This window comes from Euprymna scolopes, chromosome 21 (assembly GCF_053919585.1).
Source record: "Euprymna scolopes isolate OS-2025 chromosome 21, ASM5391958v1, whole genome shotgun sequence".
Classification (NCBI taxonomy): domain Eukaryota; kingdom Metazoa; phylum Mollusca; class Cephalopoda; order Sepiida; family Sepiolidae; genus Euprymna; species Euprymna scolopes.
This window is the reverse complement of record NC_136502.1, coordinates 95,875,756-95,899,469: the sequence shown is the minus strand read 5'-3', so window position 1 is coordinate 95,899,469 and position 23,714 is coordinate 95,875,756. Positions and strand designations below refer to the sequence as shown.

General features: G+C 34.8%; 1 protein-coding gene across 2 annotated transcripts in view; it reads left to right on the top strand.

The window, feature by feature from the left end:
* Nucleotides 1-23,714, top strand: part of LOC145242608 (serine/threonine-protein kinase DCLK2-like) — a 216,745-nt gene that overhangs the window by 179,034 nt on the left and 13,997 nt on the right. For both annotated transcript variants that reach the window (XM_080105720.1, XM_080105721.1), the window contains exons 8-11: nt 5,820-5,877; nt 10,376-10,495; nt 12,785-12,931; nt 20,770-20,903. In XM_080105720.1, coding sequence (XP_079961846.1) covers nt 5,820-5,877; nt 10,376-10,495; nt 12,785-12,931; nt 20,770-20,903 — 459 coding nt within the window. The remainder of the gene's footprint in view (nt 1-5,819; nt 5,878-10,375; nt 10,496-12,784; nt 12,932-20,769; nt 20,904-23,714) is intronic.

The window sequence follows — 23,714 nt, the reverse complement described above, 5'->3', positions numbered from 1 at the left end:
TGAACAATTAAATTCTTTTCGCAAAACAAACGTATTTAAACTATTTTATATTAAACTGAACAATGCGAAATTCTACATTCCATTTCTGAATCTATTTCTGAACCTTGCTTACAAAGTTTGAATCTCGGTCTATCCTAATCTCATTTTTCCACTTATCTAAAGGTCTTCTTACTTACAAGAAAAGGGGGCTCTTTTCTTGTAACATTACATAGTCGTTTTCAAGTCTAATGTAAAAACGTTTTTGTTGAGCCAAATAATCAAACCATACCAAAGTGCTATCATTCATTATCCATCATCACGGCCTTATCTCACAATCTAACGACACTCATTAACCCTTATTTTCGAGTCGCCTTTTGGCCTCGATAAACGGTGACCTCCTAGTAAAAAAAAACTCCCGATGTTTGACCGTGTTTGTTGACTCAGACGATAAATACCGTCCCACCCTCTATATCTAATTTCTCCTTATCTAGAAAACATGAAAAACTTGCTCAACAGCTTCTCTTCTGACTGGTTTGACAGCTTGTCTTGCCGCTGTTTTCGACTTGTAGTACAAGAGTCCTAACTCTTAGGTAACGCTGTTTTATCAACAGTTTTATAATATCATGGTAACTGAAATGCCATGTTGCGTATGAAAGTATACTTCACTCATTTCCGGTGGGCTTCCCCGACGCTATAACTCCATAGACATATTTTTTTTTATAGTGTACATGTGTGAACTTCTAACATCAAACCAACACACATCGATCAAATACCATCTTTCATATAAAATGAACAAGCCTCTTGCTGCCCAACTTCTAATCAAGATTGCTCCTATAAATCTGGCTCCTATCACCATAGCCTTACACTTAAGAATTTAGCGCTAAATGCGCATATATATGTTGAAATGTTCTCTCCATCAAACATTGAAAACGCATTTAAATAGATTTCAAGCAAACTACTAATACTACTACTATTACTACTACTACTACTACTACTACTGATGATGATGATGATGATGATGATGATGATGATGATGATGATGATGATGATGTTGTCGTCGTCAAATTTTACTGTTTGTTTGTGTAGTAAGTAGTGAAATTCATTTACAATCTGATCTTGTTGGATCTGAGTAGTTGTGCCACACCGACCTCGCCCTCCTACTCCTCCTCCTAATCTTCTCTACGGCCCAGTTTCGGCACCACGCTCTCTGTTTTGATTTAGCACCAAGAATTTGTTTTAAAAATACGAAATAATCACGTTGACACACCGGTTCTCTTTAGATCACCGAAGTTAAGCAACGTAGAGCCTGATCAGTACCAAATAGGTTGCCGTTTGAGAATACTAGGCGCTGTATGTAGGATGACCTTGACAACTTCCTGTAGAATACTGCCTTGGCACTAAGACTGCACATGTTGAATAACGTTTGTTTATGTCATATGATGTCAATTCTGGGGTGAACAACTGTGACCCAATTACAGGTCACTGCCTTTTCGGAAATACAAATCTTTTGCTGGTCGGCGTCACAGATAAGGAATGCTTTCGTTTGTTTATTTCTTTCGGAAATAAGCTAATATTTTTGTTTGTATGTTCTAAAATTATAAATCGTCGTTCATTGTATATTTTAAATAAACTTTTCGGAACGTTCATAAACAAGGAAAATACACAAATATTTTATTTAGTAATATTTAAATGTAAGCTGTTTTTTTTACATGCATGTGTGTGTAAATTCAATCGTGTCTTTATTAGTTTTATTTATTATTTTAGCTTTATATTCTGATCTTGTATTCTTCGTGATGACCCGACATATTCAACATGGCGGCTGTCTTGTTGGAGAAGCAGTTCCAACATCGCCAGACAAATGTTGTGTACGCCAAGAATGGATCATGATGATAGACGGAAGTGCATCCTGGACCTGCCATGTGTAAGTCATGCCAAAGTACCATAGATTGGCAAGTGGAGAGAAGTGAACGGGTACAACGGAGTCACACATAGAGGTAGCAGATGAAAGAAAATATCAGTGACAACAAATGCTGCAGTTCGGCAGCAACGAGGGAAAGGACGAGTCCCCTCCATTGCAGCCACCGTCGCTGCAGTTGTCACCACATTTCCCTTCCCACTATCTATGCGGCCTGTCTCCTTCGTCGTCGACTCAGGCACAAAATCTGACCCACACAGAACTAGTACCCACAGGCACAACGATGACGTCTGCGACAGCTTCTTTTAAAAAACACATTATGTTTGGATTCAAACCTGGAATTGAATTCCTTCGCGATCGTGATGAGCGGTTTCATCCGTTTATCCCTGGACAATTTCACATTCTATTTAACTCACACTCTCTCTCTCTCTCTCTCTCTCTCTCTCTCTCTCTCTCTCTCTCTCTCTCTCCAAAGTTCTTTTCAATTTGCCCTTATGGTACATGTCCACTATTTAACTCCTCCCAGCATTTAATCTTGGATGGAACTTACCTCCCGATTTGGGCTGCCACACTGAATGGTCTTGGCACCTGCTGTGAGCGGCTATGATCGGCGTTTACGCGTTACAACGGAACACCAAGTACTAGCTAGAAATTTCACATCTGTATTCATCATTTGTTATATCTTAGTGTCGTGCTTTGAAAATATTTCGATTCTCTAGACATCTGGCGCAAACGCAAACCCCATGATATTACCATACAACATTTGGTCACATATTTATCTAAGTAATATAGTTTCAGAATATATCTAGTTATGAGGCGTCTGTCTCCCAAACTCTTGTAGTGGTTTGTGCCATATTTCCATACTATAGACGCTCAGAACGAATGTAAAATCTAGATATTATTATTTCATCTTTGAACTCACAGTGGTCCTGGTCTGAAAACTAAGAAAATGTATTTTAGTTCAACACAATAACATCATCAGATGAAATTTACAAATTAGTTTTTGTTGTATTGCATTCTTAGCGATTGAGTTATCCCATCTTTTAAAAAGGAGACGCGAGTGTAAAAGATGATAACTTAGTACGAATGAAATGAGAAATATATTGCATCAACAAATACTTTTTGATAAATTTGGTATTTTTCTGGATAGCAAAAAAAATAGTTTTTTTTTGGGGGGGGGGCAGAAAAATCAATAACGCGCTGCAAATATTACTTAAACAAAAAACAAAAGCAAACATTTCTTTGAAAATAGCGTCCATTGTATTTTAAATATTGAACAGCCCCAGTGGAGATAAATCAATAAATAGTAAGAAATACTCAGGAAGTAATATTGTGCTACATAGTTCAATAGAAAAATAATAATATATAAAAATAAAATCGGATTGTAAGAGACCATCTTTAATTTACTCCTTCGGGCAAGCACTGATTGGCAGACAGTGTTCTTTTTATTTTTGTCCTGTTTCCTTGTATTTTTGCATAAGGTTTCGCTGACTTCTTTCTTTCGGTGAAGAATCAATGAACATTGAAATTACCCTCCTTTCTCACGCCATTACAACAATGGTCATATAATATTATAATATTCGAATACGATGCTACATCAAAGGGAGGTCACTTTCATATTCTTGTTCAGGGCTGCTAGGTTGGCCTTTTTAAATCCAAATTTCGCGGAGTTAGCCTTTCTTAGTTAGAATTTGGTCTCTTTTGAAGAATTTTAGCTTTCAAAAATTTTATTTGGCCTTTTCAAAGCATAACACACGAACTAAAGAAGGCACAAGACGAATATTATATGGATCGATTAACGAGACGGTGGACATTGAATTCTTTATCTTTTTTTATATTCTTGCCGTGTTATTTTTTTCATTCTATTGACGTACGTGCGTTACAAGAAAAGAGCCTTTTTCTTGTAAGAAAAACATTAGATAGACCGAGATTCGAACCTTGTAAGCAAGGTTCGGAAATAGATTCAGAAAGGAATTCGCATTGTTCAGTTTCATATAAAATAGTTAGATATATTGTTGTAAAAGGAATTTTAATCGTTCAATTCTTTTTATGATAACTGTATTAAAATAAGGTCAGAGAAAATAACGAACAATAGCAAATTAAAAAAATATTGAAAAATAAGTTAGGTTGAAAAATAGGTTAGTAAGAATTCTTTGTCCGCAGAAATGGTTTGGACATGTGCGAACCACGCATGTTTAGGCCACATGAGTTTCCACGTGTGTGTGGCACGTTTTGAAGCCATACATGACGTCATAGCAGAAAATGAATTCTCAATATAGTTTGCTAGTTTTAGTGAGATTGGACAGACGGACGGGAGATGGACAGACAGAGAGAGACGGAGCCAGAGTCGAGTCTAGATCGAATTAGAGGAGGGTCCCCCTTTAGAAGCGAAGGGGAAAGTTTTAAACATGTAGAAACAACTTTGAATTCCTGGATGTGATCATCATTTTGACCGGTCAAATGGAATAAAAGAACATCTCATATTTTTGTAATTGCCGTCTTCGTGTCGCCTTTCTACCAAATTGAAGGTAATGTTAAATCATTTATATGAACATTGTTCCCACTCATCTTTATAATGAACTTTGTGTATAATGTGTCCCCTCTCCATCTAAGTAATGGCTGTCTCCTCCTCTTGTGATATAAGAACTGATCACCCTCCCTCAACTCTCTCAGTCGCTATGTTAAGAACCTACAGAACGGTATAAATGTCTTCTCTCTTCTCTATCTTCCCCTAATCATCTTAAAAAGGACCCAACTACACAACACGTGTGACATCTTTGTTGAAAATTAAACATACTTATCTTAGTAATTTTGATAATGAATATATTTTGATATGGGGGTTTATAGCCAAAATCGTTGCTAGGACATGTTTCCATTTTTATGGACCTCCAGCACGAACTGAGACCCAACAGTACTATCTTGTACTATCTTTGTACAGAACTGATACTATACATTGATCCTAAACCGAAGGTGAAAAGGTGCATTTTGTTTCGAATTTCACGTTAGATATAATAGCAACATCAGATGATTTTTAATTGCTCTTTTTAGTATTGTATCTCTGGCTTCAAGTGATCCCATCACATCCCTTCAAAAGCAAAAAAAAAAAAAAAAGGTTGGAGGGTGATAACGTACGTACGGACATAAAATTGTCTTACAATATTATCATATAGATTCATATTTCATTTCCAATTAAAATCCCTTGCTATCTTAACTGAAATATATACGACATAATCACGGTGACGCACCGGTTCTCGTTCAATCGTCGACGTGAAGCAACATTAAGCCTAGTCAGTGCCAAATGGGTGACCATTTGGTGATACGAGGTGCTGTATGTAGGAGCATGTTAACACCTCCCTGCATGAACTGTAAAAAAAACTAACATCGTCATCTCCCCTGACCGGGATATGCATACGACTGTGGAATTTAATATTCCTCTGACACTATATCGGACGAAAACGGTTAAACCCGCCATTGAAATACCTATATCTTAACTGACAGATATTAAACGAATCTGTATTTCTGTATACGGCCGTCCCAAAAGTTATATACGCTTGCATCAATAAAGAATAAAGAAAGCGAAATAAAAGACAAAGGTTGATTGCTTCCTGATAAGGTTTTAAACGCTCATTGCTTTTGTCCGTTTATCTTTCGTCCTTCAGTAGAAGCAAAATTTCTTTGACAGATCTTAAGACTTGAGCGAACTCGATGTCATCGAAAGAATTGCCCTTGTGCTTGAGCAAGCAATTTCGGCCATTTTTTTTTTCTTTTGCTTATTTGTTTTTGTAATTGTTTTTATACGTTCGATTTTCAAGCTTCTCTTTATTTCTTATTTTTATTACTTTTTTTTTTCCTTTTTCTCTATTTTTCGTTTTATTATTTTTGCTTTCATCCGGCTGACCTTTGTCCTGCTTTTCATCATTTTCAGGTCGACAAACACGCGATACGCTTTGAAAATTATCGACAAAACGAAATGCTTGGGAAATGTAAGTACCTTCATTTGCGCATAAGCAAAATGGCGATGATGTTAAACAAAAGTCAGCTTGAAATGAACTTGCTTTATGCTTTTTGTGCGTCTTTATCAAAGGTTGATATTAAACGAAGGCTTTTATAAGAAAAGAATCATCATGCCCTATTTTCCCGCCAAATTTATCGATCTAAACTCATACGTTTACCTATCTATCTATCTATGTATGTATGTATCTATCTATCTATTTATCTATCGCTATTTTATGTATAATATATTATGATTATATTATGATATTATTATATTTTTGACCTTCGAGTTAGGACTAATGTGTAGTATTCGTTCTGTAAAAATATAGTGCAATAAAATAATGAGTATTTATCATGTCTTATAAAAAAAAACATATAATATTATTAAGTAATATAATATATTATGTACATATATTTTTTAGTATTTGCCTCAAAAGATCTCAATACCAGAGTAGAAGTCAGATAATACTCCTCTATCTCTCTTTCTTTCTCTCTTTCTCTCTCTTTCTTTCTCTCTCTCTCTCTCTCTCTCTCTATCTATCTATCTAGCTAGCTAGCTAGCTAGCTATAACTATTTCATGTATATGCATATATAATGTTATAAAGTAAAAAAAATATATTACATATATATCTTTTTCAGTATTTACTTCAAAAGTGCTCAGTACCTGAGTAGAACTCAGATAATACTTTTATGTATGTATGCACACATATATATATATATATATATATATATCATGTATATGTATATATGTATCATGTATATGTATATATATATCATGTATATGTATATATATATATATCATGTATATGTATATATATATATATATCATGTATATGTATATATATATCATGTATATATATATATATATATTTCATGTATATGTATATATATATATATATATATATTTCATATATATGTATGTATATATATATATATTTCATGTATATATATATATATATATATATATCATGTATATATATATATATCATGTATATATGTATATAATATAATATTATAAATAGCTTATGAGAGTAGAAAGTGAACCATATGTTTACTTTCGGTAGCCTCGTAACTTTCGTTTCCTTTATTTTCCATTTACTTTTCAGATTCCATGAGCGATGTTTCTGAAAAGGGGGGGAAGAATTGCTGTTTTCTGGGTTTGAATTTATCCATCTAAGACTTGTTGTTTTCTAGTTTTTGACTTTGAAATATTTTTTTCTTTTTTTGCTTTTTACAGAAGATGGTTTCATGTCTTGAATAGAGCGATTGCCATAAAAAATATATATTACCGTATATACTTGTACTTGTGTATAAGTCGATACTTTTTCACTTTTTATTTCTATTTTCTCTTTTGTTTTTTGTTTTTTCCTTTTCCTTTCCTTATTACTTTGTATTTCTCTTCTTGGTGTGAGTAAAAACGAAAAGAAATATATAGTTAGTATATATACTAACGTGAATACACAGTTATATATATACTAACGTGAATTCACACACACACACACACACACATACATATATATATATATATATATATATATATATATATATATATATATATATATATATATATATGTGTGTGTGTGTGTGTGTGTGTGTGTGTGTGTGTATATATATATATATATATATATATATATATATATATATATATATATATAACGGAACTCACACCCTGGACATATATTCAGTATTTACTTCAAAATTGCTAAATATCTGAGTAGAACTTAGTAGTCGTACGAAAATATATGTATGGCAAGTAAGCTACACAGAAATGTTTGTATTTTATTCCCGGAGGAACGTTGATGTATTGTTTGCGATTTTTTTTTTATCTAAATGGTGTTTACTCGAGTTAGCTAAACAACCAGATTTGTTTCGTTTTATGACTAATTAATAAAATTAAACTAACTCCATGGCTCAAACATAAACCTAAAACGGCGATAGGTAACAAAACAAAAAAATAGAAGATATAGATTACCAGAGTGATTCCACCGTTCGTTTTAATGAGGTTTTTACGTCATTAATTCTCTCCAGAGAATTAATTAGTTGGACTGGGAGAACTCTTGGCTAGAAAGTGAACGCTTTGTAATAAAGAAGCTAACAAGCATCTCATACATAAAAATCTAAAATTTATTTTTCACGTTCCGAGAGACATATAAGAACTCGAGATATGGCTCGCATGCGACCTTTTTCATGCGAGGGAAACACCTAACTATTAATAAATTGTCTGTCGCTGTGACAAAAAAAGAAAAAGGTGAAAACGTTAGCAAAATGAAAGAGGAGGAACAACTGTTACTTGTGGGTTTGGTAAACTCAGATCAAAATACAAAACACAAGACCAAACGAAAAAGACGATAAAAACATACGTGCTGGTAAAAATATTAAATAAAACCGTAAAGTTTCAGTTAGATTCGAGATCAGACTTATCGATCATAAATTTACGTACATGGAAAAGATTAAATGAACCTATCATTCTAAAGTCTTGCAAAATAGCCAGAACGGTTGCTTTTTTTTATAAGGAAGTTACCACTTATCAAGGCCCGGAGGCCACTCGGGGATAAGGATTATTGCGTGTACAGTAATCAATGAGATAATATCGTAGTAATCGGTAGTAATGGAGATATCATAAAGTGGCTTACTTAAGGGGGCGGTTCATCAGGAACTTGTTTATGTTGGATTTGAAGAAATCCAAGTTGTAGTTTAGGTGGAAAACAGGCAAACGGAACAGAGTTCCACAGGCGTGCATTTCTAAGAAAGAAGCTTTGTTCATGGAATCTACGTCTTGATTTAGGCACATATAAAGAGTGGGGAAACTTAATGAAAGTGGTTTCAGTAAGACGGGTGTTTTTTGTGAAAGATTTGCGAGGGAGGCCAGAAATTGGAGCTCAGATGAGTACTTCCCATGGAAATAACGATAAAACAACGACAGGCTCACGACGTCCCTTCTGTTGGAGAGACGTTGCAGGGAATAGAAAAGGGCATCCCCTACTAGGCTACGAAGTCTATTTTGTACTCTGTCAAGGCAGGATAGGCTGTTTTTAGAAGCTCCTACCCAGATATGGCAGCAGTATTCCATCCTTGGGCGTACTTGGCTTTTATATAGATAGAGAATTGCATCAGCAGTGAGATATCTACTAGAGCAGTAGAAGGATCCCATTATTTTCTCGGTGACCTTGGCAACAGATTTGATGTATGTGTTCCATTTCAGATCAGGAGTAAAGGTCAATCCCAGAAGCTTGTCAAAACATGGAGCCTCCCCAAGACGAGAGCCATCCGTTTCAATTGATGCCAGATGGGGATCAGAGCGTCGATGATGTAAACATAGAAGCTTGGTTTTAGATGCATTAAAAGTAACCAGCCACGTCTTTCCCCATTGTACCACGCGCTCAAGATCAGAGGAGAGAGAATTAGAGAGAACTTTGTCATTTACGGCCTTTGATGTGTTGCCATAGATGGTCGTGTCATCAGCATAGATGTCAACGAATGATTTAAGTATGTGTTTTTTGGGAGATTATTGATGTAGATCAGGAAGAGAGTTCGGCACAGGAAGGACCCTTGCAGCATTAATACTGTGGGCTTCTAATTTCTGTCCATCAACCACTCCTCTTATGAGCCTATCAGAGAGAAATGATTTAATAATTGAAAGAACATTTCCAGTTGTACCATAGCTGGAAATCTTGTAAAGTAGACCTCTATGCCATACCTTATCGAAGGCCTTTGATATGTCAAGAGCAATTGCCCTAGAAAGGAAGCCTTTGTCGAGAGATTCACTATATCTATGAGATATAACCGTTAGCACATCTGCTGGGTCGAAAATAAAATTTGAAAGTGAATCAATAAATGTTCCTATTTACATTGCCACCCCACGGGACAGAGTTAGACCCCAGGGTCGTTTTTTAATGTGTTAAAAAGGAACAAAAATAAAAAAATTGTCTCAGTCGTGAAGGATTTCACATCCACTTACAGAGAACAAGACATTGAAGTCCAGCATCTGTAGAACAGATACTACACTTTGAGATATTAAATCTTTTATTCAGGCTAAAATGACAATGCAAGTTAAAACTGAACGAAAAACTTAGGCACAAGGCCAACTCAAATAGGGGAAAAGGGGTCGTTGGTCATCCTTGTTACTACAGAACTAAACAAAAGTTTCTTTTAGCTAGTATCTTCTTTCGCCATAATACCGCATTCATCCTTTCGTACTGGGAGACGTCCTACTTAGAGTTTAATTATTTAAAACATTTTTTATTTACATATTACACTTTGATCTTGACCCGCAGACCAAGTAAAGATAATGGTACAACAAAGAAATTAAAAGTGCTCGCATGAAATCATTGGCATAAACCGCCATTACAAGACTTGTTGGATGTGTTCTAAGAATTTTCTTTCCGGGCCGCTCTCTCTATGCTTTGCCGGCATCAGAATAAAGATAATAATTGTCGTCTGCACATTTTTCTTATAGTTATCACCATGCATATTTATTCTTTCTACAGGTGCAAATGATCGAAAACGAAGTGTCAATTTTGAGACGTGCCAAACATCCAAATATTATCCGCCTCTTTGAAGAATTTGATTCGCATGATAAACTTTTTCTTGTCATGGAACTCGTCAAGGTGAGTGACTTTTTTTCTTTTTTCTTGTAGACGCCACAAGGGAATTTTTCTCTGCTCACCACCATCAACAAAGTCAACACCATTTCTAAACTGGCCTTTTCCCTGTAGACTGCCGTATGTTGCTGATCCTGTGCAGTTCTAGGAGGTTCACCCTCTTAGACTTTACCATCTCTCTTTGATAAGAGGTTAGTTTATTGCTGGCTGGTTGAGTCACCCATACCGGGGAATGCCAACGAAACTGCCTAGACACTTTTTTGTAAGCCAGAGTGCTCCTCCTCGGGAGGTTGACTCTATCCGACCCTTGTGTCACATCATCTCGCCGCTTACACAACTTTCATTGCAGGAAATCATAATCGCTGCCGGTCGAAGTATTCAACGTCACATTTGATACTACGACCTGATAATCGACATCAATTTAGATGGAAAAGAAGAAATTTTAAACTCTATATAATGTTGAATCAGCAGGGCATATACAGTAAGCTTACTCATATAGTGTTCACCTACAGAGGCTGGAATATCACTTTATATATAGAATAAATTCTTCACTCCATTTCTCTAATGAGATATTTTCCTTTTTATTTCTTCTTTATTTTTTCCATGCCGATTGATACGTTTTTCCTTCTTTAAATTTTCCAGTTTTGGACTTCCTTATTTTCTTTTGTAACTTCACCGATTGTGAATGCATTGTTTATGAATGTGAAAATTATTGCGATTATTGGCGAAGCGTAATTTTCCGTCATTTTATAACGCAGGGTGTACACCAGGGGTCGGCAACTCATTCGACTCCCCGGGCTGAATCGCCTTATAATGATGCTTGTGAACCGGACGAAGGCTATTAATTAAAAAAATTAAAGAAAACTACATGTGCAGACCTTTGTCAATCTAAATAGTTAAAACCATAATAAAATAAACTTTGAAAACTCAGGAAAAAAAGAAAATCTAAAATTACAAAACGCCTAACAAAAATTAGTTTTCCTCCAAGAACGTCAAAATACTTAAAAGTGGAAAAAATATCACTTGAGGCGAAATGGATGAAATTATAAAGTGTATGTTTGAAACTGTTATTGAAAAGAAATGGATGAAATTATAAAGTGTATGTTTGAAACTGTTATTGAAAAGAAATGGATGAAATTATAAAGTGCATGTTTGAAACTGTTATTGAAAAGAGATGGATGAAATTATAAAGTGTATGTTTGAAACTGTTATTGAAAAGAAATTATAAAGTGCATGTTTGAAACTGTTATTGAAAAGAAATGGATGAAATTATAAAGTGTATGTTTGAAACTGTTATTAAAAAGAAATGGATGAAATTATAAAGTGCATGTTTGAAACTGTTATTGAAAAGAAATGGATGAAATTATAAAGTGCATGTTTGAAACTGTTATTGAAAAGAAATGGATGAAATTATAAAGTGTATGTTTGAAACTGTTATTAAAAAAATGGATGAAATTATAAAGTGTATGTTTGAAACTGTTACTGAAAAGAGATGGATGAAATTATAAAGTGTATGTTTGAAACTGTTATTGAAAAGAAATGGATGAAATTATAAAGTGTATGTTTGAAACTGTTATTGAAAAGAAATGGATGAAATTATAAAGTGTATGTTTGAAAGTGTTACTGAAAAGAAATGGATGAAATTATAAAGTGTATGTTTGAAACTGTTATTGAAAAGAAATGGATGAAATTATAAAGTGCATGTTTGAAACTGTTATTGAAAAGATTAAAACATGGCCCATTGAAAGATTCCGGCAATCTACATAGGGTAGATGGTAGAGGTAAGCGATGAGGGTCGCCATTGAAAGAATGAAATAGAAAGCCAACTTAGATAATATTGTCCCTTTGAAGCTGTCCCCTTCTAATGTATGTCGTCAATCAATCTGTCCAATCAGCTCTCGGTTTTTGTTTTATGCTTATTTTTATATTTTTTGCACAAAAATGGATGTGATTGGGTTTTGATCGTGTTTTTGCAATCATAGTATTCAAATTCGGTTGGGTGGATCAGAATAATAAAACAGCAGTTATTTTTTTTAATTTGAAAGTCTCGTCTATCATGTTAAAAATAGTCATTAGTAATCAAGCTCCCGGGTTGGTCAAATGCCTTTGTCGGCCGGATCCAGCCTGCGGGTCTTAGGTTTCCGACCGTTGGTGTACATTTATAATTAATAAGACGTTAGAAATCCTTCACGTAATTTCGGTTCCAGACATACACATAATCTCCATTAGAATAAGATCCAAATTTGCTTTCTCTTAAAAAAAAAAAACATGTGCATTTACTGTTTTTATTCGCAGGGAGGAGACCTGTTTGAGTTAATAACGACCAGTAGAAAATACACGGAGAAGGTGGCCAGTCGAATGACTCATAATATGTTCAGCGCTTTGGCCTACCTTCATGCGGCCGGAATTGTCCACAGGGACGTTAAACCTGAGAACTTACTGGTAAGTAAAGAATATATTTTTATAAATCTGCCACTTGGAAAACACTGGAATAACACATCTTCAAAACCAAGGAGTGAGCCCTCAACTATATAGTTGATAGTCAGCAGATCTTACCAATAGGCTACGGGAGAAGCGCTCGTAAATGATATCGACAAGTCTTTTATAGGGATATTGACCGTCGTTTTCCAGCACTCAGTTTGTTTATTTACAAAGAGCATTGCATTATGCCAAAAAGCAACAGGTGACATCACTTAACGACAGTGTTTTATCCGAGATGGGCGATCACTAAATCATCCAGAGAAATATTGTTTCGCTGTATCACACACATGCGCGCGCACACACACAAATATAATGGAGAATATTGCTCATAAAATTAATACCAATGCGAATAATACCACTCTCTATCGTGGGGTTGCTTCGCCTATCTTCTTCGGGTGAAATATGCAGCTAATCTAGAAGTTGACTTGGATTCAGTTTTTAGATTGGGGTATGAAATGGCTTGTTTTGTTAAATTGTTCTAACACTCAGCTATTGTCTTTCAATCGTAGGTGTGTCCCTTTTCTTCCTCAGATTTACATGGATGGCTGTGCTGTGGAAGAAAAATCGACACGGAAACTTTTCGGTCTTCATGAAATCTTTCTTGAAGTACATATAGTAAAGTGGTTCTATGCATCATTCTAAACACTTTTCCACACATGAGGCTATCCTCTATCTCTACAAATCTATTATCAAACCATGTATGGAGTATTATTGTCATATTTGGGCTGGTGAATATCTGTTCAATTTGAGGGTTCTGGATGAGGTGCTGAAACGTATCAGCAATTTAATTGGATCCATCCTATCTTCCCTGCAACCTCTCTCTCTCTCTCTCTCTCACACACACACACACACACACACACACACACACACAGATGTGATGTTACAAGTCTCAGTCTTTTCTACAAATTCTATACGGGCATGTATTTTTCAGAATTGTTTGATCTATTCCCAGCTTCTTTTGTCCCGGCTCGTTTGACTCGTTGGTCTAGTGGTCTCCATTAATACGCTGTTTCTATGTCTCATTCTAATACAGCTTCCTATTTCAGTAGCTTCTTTCCAATAACTGCAGGCTTGTGGAACTCTCTTTCTGTTGACTGTTTTCCACCAACTCTTAATCTTTTGTTTTCAAGACTAAGGTCAGTATACATCTTCTGTCTTTGCGATAATCATCTTTTGTTCTTGTTAGCTCCTTTATATTAAATGGCTTCACACCTTGTCTGGAGCGATTTCCAATTATATATATATATATATATATATATATATATATATATATATATATATATATATAATCTAGACGTTGACTTGTTTTATATATATATATATATATATAATCTAGAAGTTGACTTGTTATATATATAAATATATATATATAGATATATATATAGATATATATACATGTTGACGTATATATATATATATATATATATATATATATATATATATATATATATATATATATATATATATAAGTTACAATAAGTTTACTTAGGTAATCAAAATGGTAAACTTAAAATATATTCTAAATATTAAAGAGTTAATATTTACAAGTAAAATAAACTCAGCCAGATGTAAAAAGCTCAATAAAACCAAATTAAATTACTTGATTGTTATATATATATATATATATATATATATAACAATCAAGTAATTTAATTAATATAATAGGAGAAGCTCACTAGGCAAATGTAAATGTAAGCTTCAGTCTAAAATAAGTATTAATGTTTGTATTAATCTCAACGAATTTAAAAAAAAAAAAGCTCGATACGATAGTCGAAAGTAGAACTTAATACCATAAGCATAAATAAATTTTATCATTGGGCCTGGACTTCATTTTAGAATATCCTTTTAATTTTTACATCTTATAAATTTTCATACAAACTTTAGTTTTCAATTTATGTGCAAACAAAAAAAAATTTATAGACTGCCTATGAATATTAATTTACTAAGTATGTTTCCTCTGAAGATATGAGCCATTCTTTGACACTCCATGGAATAAGGAAAAACTTTAAATCTTTATACAACTTGTCGAAAAATAAATTTGTTGTAAATTTTAATTTAAAGAATTGAATTTATATATATATATATATATATATATATATATATATATATATATATATATATATATATATATATATATGGGGATTTAAAGGTAAAAAAGAAAATTAATTCTTTAAGAGAAGACTCATCAGGATAATGCAAAGCTCAACAACTTGTATTGGAGGTGATGTAGAAATCAGTAAAGAAAGAAACTGACAATATAAAACTATATAATATATAGAATTATTCATTTATTCAATAAGGGTATACATTAATTGGAGTGTAGGGTAAGTGAGGACTTTATACCATAGTATTTCGAAGTCTAATGCTTCTCATCGGAAGAGGAGAGAAGCTGCTGGGTAACATAATAGGCTTCAAAATACCATGGTATAAAGAGTTCTCACTAACCCTATACCCCAATTGATGTATACCCTTATTAAATAAATGAATAAATCTATATATATTGCTATGTAGTTTTATATTCTAGAAGTGTAAGCCATTTTGAGTTTCAGAACAGTTTCAGATGGTTCACTGTTACACACAAGTCCTGGGAGGTGACTTGTTTGTAGTAGACAGTTTCACAGAACAAAATATTCTTACCGTGTCGAAACCCGGGAAAAGAACATGTGAAATTGCTCCAGAAAAGGTTTAATATTTATGAAGCAATTCTGATTTCTGATTGGTTGGTAGCTGAACGTGAATTAATTTGATTCGTCAGTTCTTAGCGGCATCGTTTATAAATAGAATCGTCCGATGGTCATTTTGATGGGATGTCTCCTAGCGGCTTCGGCTGCAGGGAGACAGGGTAGTACATGTCAAGGATTAGTCACTTGACACTCAGCCCAACAGGTGAGGGGGCGGGAACCGGCCAGCACCTGTTGGACTGAGGTACACCGCCTGGGTAATACCTAGGAGGTCCACCCTCCCAGGCCTTGCCACCGGGCTTTCCGGTGGGGCAAGTTTATTGCTTGCTGCCTGAGGCGCCCCGACCGGGGAATGCCGATGGGGTTACTAAGGCAATTCTTAAAATTGCAGGAGTGCCCCTAATTTAGGGGAGCCTACGGGGTTCCCACTTTCCAGGCCTTGTGCCAAATAATGCTGATGTGGGCAGCATTTAAATAAATACCCCATTAATAGGTCTTTTGATTCTGCGCTGCGTTATATTGTAAGTTGATTCTCTCCTCTCTGTCATTTTCCTTTTCTTCTTCTTCACTGAGTCGGATTTTTTTCTTTTTTCCACACGACGCTTTTTTTTTCCCCCTACTGTTTTGCTGTTTTTTATAACAGTTTTTGGACTTTTTTAACCGTTTTTAAACAGGACGAGCCAGACGCCCATTATTATCGACACGATGGAGCCGGAAAATGTCACACCTTCCATGCCTAACAGCTGGTCTAAACCCCCAAAAATGGACATCAACGTGAAAGACTTCGTTGAAAAGGCAAAACAATGCCTGGAGCTCGCCAACGACACCGGCTTAATTGTAAACCTACTAAAGTTGGAGGAGATCCGAAAAAAGTGCCTTACACTATTCGTTGTTGACAGGAAAACCAAAAACGTGATAAGAGCGAGTGCTGACATCGTCATCAACCTTTTGGCCACAGCAGGATTTAGACCTTTATGCATTGTTAAATGTAAGGGTTATAACACATGGAGCATACTTCTCAATTCGCCTGAAGAATGCATAACCATTTCACAAAAAGAGATCATCACAGCACAGTACATTTTCATTTTATTTCCAATCCCGTCAGATACACTGCTTTATCTGCAGAGGGCTCTTTTCAACTTTTTATGGCTTGGAAGGGCCCCTATGGTCTGTTGCGATGTCTGCCACCTACATCCTTCTGAGGGCGGTTTAGGTATGCCAAACGTGGAGATTCGGCTCCACACATTACGGCTCTACTACCTAGATCGAATGTGCACACAGGATAGGGAAGACGGTGCCCTCTGGATGGAGGACACCAAGAAAGCCTTTCCGGCTTTGAGAGGGGTGCACGAGTCCCAGGGGGAGGCACACAGGTTGCCCCGAGGTGAATGCCCCTTCTACCGCGAGTGCCGGCGTGCGCTGAAGTTCCTCCTAAGAGTTAAAGAAAGCCTCTCGAATGCTCTGCTGTTGTCCCGAAAGGCATTATATCGGGTATTGGTGAGGGGATCCGTAAGGGATGTTATTGGTGAGGGGCTCCCTTTGACGAAGGGGCAGTTCCGCTCAATCTGGCCTTGGGCGCCTAGGTCAGGATGCCTCACTAATGACGAGGCATCCTTGACCTGGCTGGTAATTCGGGATGCCCTCTGGGTCGGTAAGAGACTTCACTCAGCTGGCTTGGCAATTTCGCCTATTTGCAAGCGATGCGGCGATGAGGTCGAGACTTTATGTTACGCCTTCGTCTACTGTCGCATTGTGGTGCCGCTGATTGAGTTTGTTACAGATCTCATGGTTCGCATACTGAACATATCGTCGTTAACTTTGGTTCCTATCAATGTATGTAGCAATTGGGCTCCGACAACGGATAGGATTAGAAAAGAATTGTGTTTGACCTTGCTAGCAGTTATGAGAGATGTCATTTGGAAAACACGTATGAGAGTGGTCTACGGATCTGAGGACTTCGCTCCCCTCGACCTTATACGAATCTTCCGCTATCATTTGAGGAGTCGTATTAAGGCCGAGAGAGTTAGACTCTCTTCGTCAAACTTTGTTGAAAGGTGGGTGTCAGTTGCGCGTGTGTGTCGGGTGAGAGAAGCAAGTCTTGACTGGTTCTTGGATGTCCCTTAGGAAAAGAATTTTGGGTAATAGAAACGAACGTCAGCCCTGACTCGTTTAAAGTCCAGAGTAGGTCACGGTTTAGGCAAGGTTAGGACCATTTTATAGGCTCCTGTGTTCATAACCTAACTAGTGTGTGATAGAGATCATTAGGCCCTTTTTAAGTTTGTCTCTTTTTTTTTTTTTAACCCCTTTCCCTTCCCCAATTTAGGTGACAGATCGCTTGATTCGCCAGAGATGCGGGTTTCCTTTCGAAGTTTTCGTAAGAGATGTGGAAATAAAGCGTTCGGACCCGCATCACCTTTTCGACTGGCGAATCAGCGCACCTGCCACAGTTTAGTAACAGGGGGGTCTTTTGTTACTAACATTATATATATATCATTTTTTCTGTATTATAAAATTTTTATATCCCAAACCGCCCCTTTTTCTTATGGGTTTTAATTAGTTTATCATGGTATGATGTTCTTATGGTGAATGACGAAGGATGTATACGCTGATGGATGTATAGTATGAATGTGGTATTGTGGTGAAAGTAGAGTAAATGTAGGAACTAGTTAGGTTAGATTAGTTAGTTTTTAGACAGAGAAGACCGCCCTTCCCCCTCCCCCATGTTCGGCCTTGTGCCAAATTTTTCTAAAAAATATCTTGTATATATTTTTCTGAAAATAAATACTTACCCCATTATTAGGTCCAAAATACTGCAACATATATTGTCATTTTCTTTCTTTACTGATTTATATATATATATATATATATATATATATATATATATATATATATATATATATATATATATAATTTTCCGCTCATTAATGAAACAGCTGTAATGGAAAAATCTAGAAAAAAAAATGAATGTTATAAGAAAACGTGAGTCTTTGAATTTTCAACAAAACTTTGCATATTATATTAATTTATATATAATATATATATATATATATATATATATATATATATATATATATATATATATATATATATATATGGTAACCAACAAATGCTGTCCATTTTTTAAGCAAAAAAAGAAAACCTTTCGCAGTATAAGTAACTTATATTTAGTTTTCAAAGTAATGGCCATATCACCTTCTGCAAATGGCACTCCAGTTGTTCAATTCTCTTGCAGTAAAACTAGGGGAGTTTGAATGCAAAGAAGTCTTGATGGCTTAGCGCAAGCTTGCTACATTGGTGTAGGATTTCACACGAAGATGAAAATCCAGGGATTGTTAGAGATGGTAATCGGGTGACGCAACGTCAGGTGAATAAGGTGGATGGCTTAGTCCCCCACCCAAGTTGATGTATAGTATCTCTGAACTATGGCCTGGAGTTGTTATAAAGAAAAATGACATCTTTACGATTCCCTAGTGTTGCACATGTTTCATTTGGTGCGAGTATAGGTCTCCAATGACTATTGGATCAGTTCGTAGCAGCCACCAGACGCAAAGCGTAATATTGCCTGTATGTATAGACGGTTTTGCGGCGTGATGAATAGCATCCTGAGAATACAACCTATGTCTGGAAGTCTTGGGAGTTTCGTACAGAACCCACTGTTCATCACTGGTAAGCACTCGATTCAATAAGGATGCGAGAAAGCAAACAATTCCAAACCAGATCTCTAGACACTTCCATCCTTTTCACATCTGTCCGGACATATTATACGTGTTTTTATAACATTTAATCTTCCTACTTCCGGTTGTCTGAACTTGAAAACAATTGTCACATGCATTTCGTATATATTTCTACTTCATTCAATGGCTGATGAATGAATGGACAGAACCTTTTTGGTTATCCAGTCCATATATATATATATATATATATATATATATATATATATATATATATATATATATATATATGTTGAGTGCATCTCAATACTTTAAAAAAGAATTGGTCCACAAACACAATATTTACTTATTTATTTAGTTGAATATATGTTTTCTTTTCCATCTTACGCACGTTTCGTAATCCATAACGAAAATTATTTTCCTCTTCAGAGACGATGATTTATTAATTTTAAAAAAATCGCAGGCACACTATTCCAAAGCAAATCAAAGACGAATTAAGAGGAGATGAACAGCAATTCCAAAACACACAAAAATTCACTTTAAAGATGAGAATAAGGGAAATAACCTCCAAAAAACATCTGACATAATGTTAAAATATTTACAAGCAGCGATCGTAGATTTAAGAGGCAGAGCTCGCAACCAGTATATATTCTCTGATGTCGGAAACGTAACCTCATTGAACTTCTCATTTGAAACAATTTAAACGATTATATAATACATACCTTTATAATATATATTTTATATATAAACTCGGATATATATATATATATATATATATATATATATATATATATATATATATATATGCGTATAGATATATTGATCTGTAAAAATAGGTTTCCTATATACACTGGTAATAAAACTCGTACCAGATCTTTCAACGAGAACATCTAAGAACGGTTATGCCTCATCTTCCACAGTAAACGTCAATGCAGGGTGAAGTAAGTTTAATCTAACAATCCCTCAGCTTCCGTACATGAAGAATGCATGACAAAAATGTCATCCACATTACGGAAATATCAGATCGGTTTCGGAAATTGATCAAAACCCAGATGCTCCTGAAATCCGACAAAAATATTGGCCAGTATTGACCCTACATTGACCAAGATCTTATATGTGGGATTTCCCCCACATATGGTCTTTGCTTGTAATATCTGCCGGAAAGATACTACACTTTGATCTTAGCCAAAAGGCCAAGCACAAAATTGTTACAGACCGACCGGCCGACCGACCGGCCGACCGACCGACCGGCCGACCGACGGAGTAACTTATAGAGTCGCTTGCACGCGACTAAAAATGGACAAAAAGCACTGATATTCGACTAGACATGTATAAATGAAAGAATGCTGCCCAAGTATACGAATTTATATATAATGCACTGGTTTCAGACTAACATTTTCCTTTGTTCCGTATTTATTCGTCTGTTTTATTTTACTGTTTGTTTCAGGTCTGTGAATCGAGTGACGGAATAAAAACGTTAAAACTTGGCGATTTCGGATTGGCTACAGAAGTGAATCAGCCTTTGTTTGTCGTGTGCGGCACACCGACCTACGTAGCACCCGACATTCTAGCAGAGAAGGGGTAAGTCATGAATTATGCTTAGAATTTTTTTTTTTTTTTTTTTTTTTTTACATAGGAGTCACCACTTATCAAGGCCCAGAGGCCACCCGAGGATAAGATAGAAAAAGAAAAACAACACTCATATTGGTGTATACTTAAGGACGTTAGAGGAGAGCAAATCTTGCTCGGATGTGATAATCGGCCTCTTTGCTGTCTACCATCGATAAGACTAGATGTGTGTGGTATACAACCTTTACCAACCACCACGGGATGTTTTCTTTTTCATTTTTACAAGTGAATCACCACTTATTAATGCCTAAAGGCCACTCGAGGATAAGAGTAATAAGTGTAAGTTGGTAAGTGAGACAATAACGTAATATTGTTAAAAATTGGTTAGAATTTGATTATTATAGTGGATGGCTCCTCAAGAATTTATTTACATTGGACTTGAAGACGACTACGTTGCAGCCAGCTAGAAAGCATGCTTGCTGTACAAAATTCCACATCGAGAACTACTAGGAAAGAAACTTTGTTCATGGAATTTACGTTTAGATTTAGGTACAGACATAGGATGGGGAAAATTGAGGATACAATAATAAGTGCTATTCAGCATCACGATTCGCATGTTTTTTCTCTTAGTAATAAAAAGACAGAACTTTGAAGTGATTTTGTTCAATTTTTCTTCGCAAGTAGCCGCATGGTGACTAAATAAAGACAGCATCGAATGACATGCCCCCTGATGGAGAATCGATGCAACAATATTCCGTGAACCATTCACCTTTCATTCCCGTATTTGTTTAAAATTAATCTTTTGTTGTTTACGTTGTTTTTCACACACACACATGCACACACGAGCGCGCGCGCGCACACACACATATGTTTATATATGTGGTTTTAGTAAAGTATTATTTTTCAATTATGTGTCACTCTTTGTATATACCAATCCTTTTTGTTTAGAAGCTCAATGTATATATATATATATATGTATATATATATATATGTATATATATATGTATATATATACATATATATATATATATGTATATATATACATATATATATATATATATATATATGTATATATATATATATATATATATGTATATATATACATATATATATATATATGTATATATATATATATATATATATATGTATATATATATATATATATATATATGTATATATATATATATATATATATGTATATATATATATATATATATATGTATATATATATATATATATATATATATGTATATATATATATATATATGTATATATATATATATATATATATGTATATATATATATATATATGTATATATATATATATATATATATATGTATATATATATATATATATATATGTATATATATATATATATATATGTATATATATATATATATATATATATGTATATATATATATATATATATATGTATATATATATATATATATATATATATATATATATATATATATATATATATATATATATATATATTTCTGTGGAACATCTCACATTCTGAAAATTCTATAACAAAAATGGCTCGTTAGTTTAGCTCTGCTGGATGGCGTCGTCCTTTCGAGTTCAAAATCCCTACTTGTGAGACATCGGCTTGGGGTTCAGCTGGTTGGATGACCACGCCCCTTGTCGAGATGAAGTAGGTCTATTCTACAGCTTGATTTCGTCGCGGTTTGCTTGACCTGTGTTGGTTAATAGAACTTCTTGTGTGCGAGGCGTTCAGTTGGTAGAGTGCTTGCCTCGCATGCAGGAGGCTCCGGTTTCAAATCCCGGGTTCGGATATGTCTGACTGATGAGCCCAAATGAGGGCGAAACTCGAGTCTTAGACTTTCGGTTCGTTGGCTGGCATGGCTCGTTCGGCGTTCTTTGCACTGTGGAAATAATTATATATAATCTCTCACATTCTGAAAATTATATATATATATATATATATATATATATATATATATATATACATATATATATATATATATATATATATATATATATATATATATATATATATAATTCTGGGACTAGTATAATGAGATAGGTGTTTTTGTATGCAATTACTCGCCTACAAAAATCTATTGCGTATTAAGATAAAGATTTTTTATTTTGTATTTTTATGTGTGTCATTTTTGGATTACAATAAAACGTTCAAAGTAACGTTTTATTAATGTGTTGCCACATAACCAAAAGCCATTCAAGGATAGGATTAATCAGATGGATTGTTAATTGAATGATAAAGAATAATACAAGAAGATTTTTTTTTCAAATAATTATTAACGTATTTCATAAGTATTTGTGTATACGAAGAATTACGAAATGTTATTTTGCAAATCTTGCAAACTCTGCTTACTGACCGTTTTATTGATTTGTTATTTTTACCCATTTCGAACATTGTTTCCGCCATATTGTATGTTTACCAAAAAGGGACACAACTCTGTCATTGTTACTTTAGAACTCTCCATTTGCTACACAAATATTATAATATTATATATCAGGCTTGGTGCCCGGGGCTGATTTAAACCAAGTCCGAATAGTTACTTGTATCTCCTCATCAAAACTGTTTCGAGATCGATTACGATGGCGAGCGATTGTCTGTTCTTATTGGATACCATTTAGTTTCTCCATTGATTGATTTTATTAAGATTACGACACCATGAAACAAGAGAATTAAGAGACGAAGTCTTTGAAAAATTTACCTGACTATTTCTGGATATTATGTACATCATTGTGCGGAACAATTTGGACTATTAATGGGTAGATCTTCCCTGGGCTAAACGAAATATTAGTGGAAAGCGTGTGTGTCATTCGTTTT